At 29.4% G+C, this 8,392-nt stretch overlaps 1 protein-coding gene across 1 annotated transcript; it reads left to right on the forward strand.

Annotated features, from left to right (window-relative positions):
• Nucleotides 1-6,361: 6,361 nt before the first annotated feature.
• Nucleotides 6,362-8,392, forward strand: LOC133801527 (squamosa promoter-binding-like protein 3). The gene is made up of 2 exons (XM_062239759.1): nucleotides 6,362-6,878; nucleotides 7,859-8,392. Exons 1-2 carry the CDS (start codon nucleotides 6,457-6,459, stop codon nucleotides 7,980-7,982), a joined length of 546 nt encoding a protein of 181 aa, XP_062095743.1. The 5' UTR covers nucleotides 6,362-6,456; the 3' UTR covers nucleotides 7,983-8,392.

Here is an 8,392-nt window from a genome sequence, read left to right on the forward strand (position 1 = left end):
GGTGATTGATACTGTAAGATGGAGCTCGATGCAATTCTCGCAAGATGCATAATTTTCCACTCCAGTGTTTTAATTTTTACGTTGCTTGCAAAAATCAAGACACCTTAGTGAAAAATAGATCATCTCAAATGGACACTTGAGTAAAAATTACGCCTCTTGCAAGAATTGTATCGAGTACTATCAAGCAGGGCATCAAGCACCATCAAGAAAAATAAAAAAAAATTAGGAAAATCTTGATTTTTTAGGCCTTATCGAGAATCATCGAGCAAAGTCGATTTTCTGCAAATTTCAAAGTTCAAATCTAAAAAAAAAACTGCGAAAAAAACTAAAAGATCATGTCTAAATCTATTCGAAATGCTTAAACTAATGTCTTAAGCGGTACTTGTCATGGGTTTAAGTTCTAAATTATTAAAAACTATTAAGAGTCTTTTTTGTGTAGCCTCCATCGAAAAGTTAAAAGAAAGAAAAAATAAAATAAAAAAACTAAGAAAGAGATGGATGAGGGTAGGTGGTGTTGTGTAGTGGCTGCCATTGTCAGAGAATAGCGAGAGAGAAAAGAGAACAGTAAAAGTTGAGGGAAAAAATTACAAGACGAGTATTTTGAAACGAACAATAATTATTAGTATAAATTTTTAATAAGTATATTACAATATATTTTTTTTTAATTAGAGTGCGACATTAAACATTGAAACTCAAATTCGCCAAACAAAATTAGTGTTGAGTTTAGACCATGTGTAACAAAATTCCACATGCCTATTTGCAACAACGACATAAAAAAGAAAAGAAAAAGATAAGAAAAGAAAAAAGAAAAAAGAGCAATGTCCATCAAGAAATCACTGTCATGACACGTGGAGATCATAGAAGAGGGTGTTATTTGGGCCACTTTGTTTGCTTTCAATTCAAGTCGTTGCAGAGAGGACCGTGCTGCATAGATAGATAGATAGACCTAGCAAAGATAGCATAAAGAAGACGACGACCCCTGTTTTCTTATTATTATATTACAACTGCACTCGTCAACTCCACCTGCCCTTACATATTTATACTTGAAAAAAAATAATAACAAATTCATAAATTGTACAAATCACATGCCCCACTTCTGCTTTGGCCCTATTTATTTTCTTTTGTTGTACGAGATAAGATAGCATTACTAAAGTTTGAGACCTTTAAAGAAGGGCACCACACCACACCCCACAACACCAAATAAATTAGGAAGAAGAAAAAGTGTCTTGTTTTCAGGAGGAGCCCAAGTGCCCAAGTAACTTTTCATGGAAAGAATAATGTCTCTATACTATTTACTATAACTATGAACTTTTTTGTTTTGTTTTTTTTCTATATTTTTATTCTTTTTCATTTGGTGAAAATGACTTTCATTATCGATGATGGAGACAAAGAAGGAAGTGTCCAAGCAAGTTGATGAGAATGGGGAGCATTATAACTATGTCCAACCCTATTTTACACACACACACATATATATATATATACATATACAATGAGTGGAAACTTCATACATATATTGCTTTTCAACAGATTTTGGCAATTGGCATTTCCAAAAGACCATGTCCTTAGTTTTGTTCTCAACGGCAGCTTGTTTATAGATACATTCATTACATCTACTATGTATATATATTGGATAATTTTATGTTGCATACCTAACACGAATATATATAGATACATTTTTCAGCTTGTAGACAGTTTTTTGCGCGAATTTTTTTTTATAATTATGTATATTGTAGTTATCTAGAGCATTCTGCAAATTTTCAGAAAATTCTGAATAATTTATAGTGTCGAAAACTAGGTTCAAACTGTTTGTTTTCTACACACATAAAAAAAATTAACCACTTGTGCAACAACTTGTTTAAACATATTTTTAGGCATGTAAATGATTCAGAATTTCCTAAAATTTTACAAGAAGCTCTAAATAATTACAAATACGATCATAAAAAAATCGCGCAAAAAATTATTCACAGGCCATAAACACAAAAAGTATGTATCGGTGCATAAGTTTTAAGGTATGCACATAAAATTATCCTATATATATTTGTTATTTAATATTTATGTAAATATAGATACATAGAATAGGCTTTAACTCTATTGTGTTGTACTAGCTAGTCTTAACCTCTCCCTTTCCAAAGGACAAGAATAATATAATTATAATAGATATGCTAAATCAAACTTCAATATTCAAATATTCTCTTACTTTGACAATTTCTTTTTCTCTTGGAACAATATTCCCCCTCTCCCAATGAATCATTACTGCTTATCTATATTAATTTTTCACAATTTTCTTTTCTTCTATATTTGTTGACAGGAAGGATGAATCTATTGTGTAACGCCATCATTGTAAGGACTATATGCATTTAAATGTAAACTTCAAAATTCATTAATATTTATTTATAGGGAGATTTCACTATTAGGGATTCAAAAAGAGCCGCACCAGTAGGATTTTTTTTGTGTATTCTTGACCCGTGAATAGTTTTCGATACTATTTTTTTATGACCATGTATTTTGTAGTTATTTAGAGCATTTTGCAAATTTTCAGAAAATTCCAAATAATTTACAGTGCCAAAAACTAGGTTCAAAACAAGTTATTGCACACGAAATTAATTTTTTTTATACGCGTGTAAAACATATTTGAACCTAATTTTCAACACTGCAAATTATTCGGAATTTTCTAAAAATTTACAGAATGCTCTAAATAACCACAAAATACACAGTCATATAAAAATTACGTCGAAAACTATTCACAGATAAAAAATACACAAAAACCCTACTGAAAGAACTCTTTTTGTAGCCTCTGCAATAAAATTTTATATATGTATGTGTAAAAAGAAAAGAAAAAAAGAGAGAAAAAGCAAGTTCTATTTATATTCAGTTTAAAACAAATCTCCCCCACAGATAGTGACTATGAAAAATGTGGATTACCTTCGTATTGCCCCCACCCCCACCTGATATAGGATAGGATGCCATTAAATTTGAGTTGACATGCATCTTTAGAGCTACTTTTCTTGTAAAAAAATTACGTACATTGAATTCACAAGAAAAAGTGCATATATACACAAACATATATATATATATATATATATGAAAAATCACAACTCATAATGATGATCAATAATTTAGTTACAACTCATATGTATGACCTAGATCACAACCCTTATGACAAAAAATCATAATATTTTGACCTAAAGACTGACCTTTTTGTTTGGAACAAAGCAATATGATACACACACGAAGCACTACTAGTAGCCAGAGGAAAGGGGGGCTGGGCTTCGTACAAGGGGGACCAATTCATCTCATCATCAAAGGCAATAATGTTAAAGCAATGTATGTATATGTATATGTATATATATATGTATATGTATATGTATATGTATATGTATGTGTGTGTGTATAAATGTGATTTTATATATTTGGCCACTTTGTTGCAAACCAGTTGGCGAAGCCCAAAATGCAAGGTCAAAACAAAGTAAGGAACAGAACAAAGTAGTCACTTAGATATATAAGATCCTCTGATACAATGACATGCAATTGGGGACAAAATGGTACACACGTGTCGAAATCTGATTGGCCAGGCCTGTTGCATCACTGGCCCAATTATAGTTTTTCACATTTCACCTTTCAATAATACATATAAGGAATCGTCCTCCTTCTCCACTCCTCCCTCTCTAGAAAAGGACTGTCAACTAGAGTGAAGAAAGGTTCCACTTTCACATGCATCGATCCTTGGAGTATATATACATGTATATATATATGAGTAACCATACATGCACACTAAATATTTCGAGAAATTATTTCAACCAATCATATTATTTATTTAAGATGACCCCACTAATTAAAAGTGATTTCCTGCGTAGTGTTTGTATGTAATTTGTGTGTGTATGTATTAATACTATATATATTCGTACATATGTATCCACTTATTTGTTGGGGGTATTGATTGGTCGATTTATAATATATTTTAATCAACTCAATGGAAATTGGGTTGCGAAAATCCAACTCTAACATGTCCAATTAAGAAAAAAAAAAGTTTAACCTGTTTAATATTTTAGGCTGTTTGGTCGGGTTAACCTGCCCAAACAAATCTTAAGTTATTTTAAAAAAATGTTCAAATAATTAGATTCAACAAAGTAAAAGTACAACATACATCTTCTAAACTTAGAGATATTATTCTAAATTGAAACTTTAAAATATTATTCTAAATTGAAACTTTAAACATTATTTTAAATTCATTCTTAAAAATTTAAAAACAATATTTAATATTACATATATAATGATATACGAGTATATATATATATATATGTATAAATGAAAAAAAAACCTTAATTGATTTATTCAGGTTATTTTGGCAGGTTGGTATAATTCTCAAACTGTCCAATATATTAATTTTGCAGTTTGAATTTTTGTCAGGTTACTCGAATTATATTTTTTATCTATTTTTTTGGTTTAGTTTGAACCGTTTATTTTGGTTGAGCGGTTTGCAAAATTTTTTGCACAACAGCTCTACTTATTTATATTTTTAGCTGAACACCTTGATTGTACGAAATTCACTAATTTTAGATGAGTGTTATTAATGGAAAATTGATAATGACTTTATATAATAGTTAAAACAAATATTATTATTTTTTTACTTCTATTAATTCTCACTGAATGATTGGATTATATTTGAGTACATCTCGAGGATGAGAAACCCCACAATGAAAATGATGGTGCAACAGACAACATTGGAGAAAACTATAGCCAATGGGAGAACCGTAAAAATAATTATTATAATTCATGATAATTAATACTTTGTTATTACATTTGATTGGTAAAGTTATTGTTGGAAACAAAACTGTCATCTCTAAATTATTTAATTTCTAATTTTCATCTACTCTTGATGGTTACAAAATATGTATTAAATAATTGGATAGTATTTATGGTCCCAAGTTTCATTAATTGCATCATTTAGGTCCTCTAATTTTTTTGTTGCAATTAGATCTCCATTTTTTATATTTTTGCACTTTATAAGGATAAAATGAGATTTTTAACCAAAAATATATATATATATAGCACACATTTTTATTTTCTTTTTAACCCTTTTAATTAATTAATTAGTTATTTTGGTAAATTGACCTAAATATTCTTATAAAATATTACAAAATTTATTTTCTATTATACTTCTAAAATATTTAATATATCACTTATACATTAATTAGTTTATCATTTAAAAAGAAAATTTACATACTTTAAATTTTAAAAGCATGAAATTTATCAAGGGTGTTTTTATCTCTAACATCATTTTTTTCTTACTATAGACATTTCTTTTTAAACTCTCATAAATTGTTAAAAAAAATTCCACACATATAAAAAAATAAGCAATAAAATATAAAGGTGGAAAGAATTTAAATGAGAAGTTTAAATGAAATGTATAGTGAGAAAAAAAATTAGGAAATAGATAGAAGCCCACCTTTAATAAATTTTATTCTTTTAAAATTTAAAGTATATAAAAGTTTTTATTAAAAATAATAAATTAATCAATATATAAGTAATATATTATATACTTTAGAGGTATAATAGAAAATATATTTTTCTTATTATTACTTTTTAATATTTCAAGATAATATTTAGGATAATTAACAAAATAATATATTTAGTAATAATTAATTGATTAAGAAGGGTTTAAAGAGAAAAAAATGATTGTTTTGTTTTTTATTGTTAAAATCATATTTTATCATTATAAAATAGGATTTATTTAATAAAATATAACATTAGACACCTAAGAGCAAAAAAAGTAAAAATTAATGATCTTATTACTACACAATAATTAGAGACATAAGCTAAATTTTGTGAGCCCAAAACCTATTTACACTAAATAATTATAGCAGTAGAATTTATAATAACAAAAGCTCTCTCTGTTGACTAGAATAGTCTTTCTTTTCTTTTCTTTCTTTTTTCTTTAGGGGCTACCTAGGACTAGGAGTAAAACTGTTATTGTCAAAAGAGTAAAATAGAAAATTCAACAGAATATTGCTATATATATATATATATAAGTGAATTCACGAGGGAAAAAAATATATATTAGTGGTGCAGAAAATTTTGTTATTTTACCAAGAAAAATTTATCAAACACTTTTAACTGTGATTTGTACAAAAACGTATTAAACGTAATGAGAGTTTTCTACACTTGACTGTTAACCTTGGGCTGACAAACAAAGGGAGAGAGACTTAGTAGAGAGAAGAAATGGTGTTTGTTTGTGGTCCTCACACACATAATTCTTCTTCTCTTCTCCTTCTTTTCCACAAAGGTCTCTATTATTATTCTTCACTACCTCTATATATATTTATGTGTCTGTATATATATATATTTATATTTATATATATATTTCTTCATTACTCTCTAAAAAAATAAGTGTCTTTTCTCTTTATTCTTCTTCTTCTTCTTCTCACTCTCTCTCTCTCTCTCTTTAGGTTGGAGAAAATGGAACCCAACAGAGCTCAGGGGAAGAGGAGCTTCAAGTACCAGATGGGTGAGGAGATGGAGGAGGAGGAGGAAGAGGAGGACGAAGACGACGACGTTTCGGGTTTAGGGTTCGGCAGTGGTAGTGGTAGTGGTGATGATATGATGAGGAAGAAGAGACCGGCGGCCATGAGTAGTAGTACTTCTTCTTCAACCTCATCCTCATCTGGTGCTGCTGCTGCTGCTACTGCTACTATTAGGAGATCGGGATCCAGTGTGGGAGGGTCCACGAGACCTTCTTCTTGTCAGGCTGACAACTGTAGCGCTGATTTGACTGAGGCGAAACACTACCACCGTCGGCACAAGATCTGTGAGTTTCACGCCAAGGCTTCCGTCGTCAGTGTCGCCGGACTCCAGCAACGCTTTTGCCAGCAATGTAGTAGGTAATTTATAATTATAATTATAATAATAATAATACAAACAAAAAAAAACCCTAATTTATGTTGACTTTAGTTGACCCATTTGGCTTAATTTCATGGTGGAACTTGAATACACAACTGTTTTGTTTTTGTGTTTGTGTTTGTGTTTGAACATTTCCAACTATATTTATATTAATGAAAAAAAGGCACTATATTTTTTCAGTTCTATATATATATATATGACCTAGTCAAAATTAGTGAATTAATTGTGGTGTTGATTTTTCCAAATTATTACAAAATTAAAAAGAAAACATTATTCAAACCTATCACCACTTTATATTTTTTTTCCCTTTTTCTACAAATGGGAACCACTTCATAACATCTGATATGCCCTTTCTCTAATCCAATGAACCCTAGTACTAGTAACTAGCCTTTTCAACTATATATATATATAGTACTAGTAATTCTCCAAAAGTTGATGTTATCTAATGTTAAGAGTGCTATATATATATATATATGTATGTATGACCGGTAAATGGGTTTTCTAAGAATAGGTTAGGAGATTGCGTAGTGATGAAAGTCTACATAATCAATATGAAGTCATGGATGATGAAAAAAAGGGCATTATTATTATTATTATTATTTATAACCTATCTATATCGACCACATCAACATCCCCACTTGATCATATTCATGTAGACAATTATATATATATATATAGATTTATATATATAAATAGAGAAAGAGAAAGAAATAAAGAATTACATGTATGTGATCTGAGATTGATTTATATGTTTTGTAATCGTGCTTGTATAACAGTGACCTGACCTATAGGCAAAGGCAACATATCACATCACAAAATTACGTCCTTATTAATCTTTTTGTAAAATAGTGGATTTGAGTTAGTGACTAATAATACTTAAATAAATAACATACACATGGTTTTGATTTGAGTTAATATTTGTGTGTGTGTGTATATATATATATATATAAAATCACTGCAGATTCCATGGACTGTCAGAGTTTGATGACACTAAAAGGAGTTGTCGAAGGCGTTTGGCTGGTCATAATGAGAGGCGTAGGAAAAGCTCATCTGACCTTCATAATCATAGAGAAGGGTCCAATTGATGAGAACAAGATTATATATATATATCGATTAATTAATCTTAATATGAGAGCAGAACGAAGATAAATGGAGGAGTAATTAGCTATCTTTCCCATAGTTATTGACTCTTTCAAACTAGTAATTAAAGTAGTTCATCACTTCTGACCAATTATAAAGATCGTATGTGATCCTATCCCTTTTGATCCTATAAAAATGCTCTCTCTCTTCTGTCAAACCCCTTAGCCACTAGCAATATTAGAACTATATATATATATAGTAGTACTAGTAGTGGTGCTCTTGAGAAATGTTTGTACTTGATGATTGGAAACTGTGATGATCATCAAATCGAGATTCTTATTATTATTATTATTGTTTTTGTTATATATGCTAAACATTATTTAAGGCATTAATTTATTGGTCATTCGTATCATCA

The sequence above is a fragment of the Humulus lupulus genome, chromosome 9 (genome assembly GCF_963169125.1).
Source record: "Humulus lupulus chromosome 9, drHumLupu1.1, whole genome shotgun sequence".
Lineage (NCBI taxonomy): Eukaryota > Viridiplantae > Streptophyta > Magnoliopsida > Rosales > Cannabaceae > Humulus > Humulus lupulus.

Bases quoted from the DNA above. Each gene is read 5' to 3' on its own strand.
- LOC133801527 (XM_062239759.1), top strand. From the start codon at position 6,457: ATGGAACCCAACAGAGCTCAGGGGAAGAGGAGCTTCAAGTACCAGATG. The intron at 6,879-7,858 runs GTAATTTATAAT...AAATCACTGCAG, and splicing joins TTTTGCCAGCAATGTAGTAG to ATTCCATGGACTGTCAGAGT.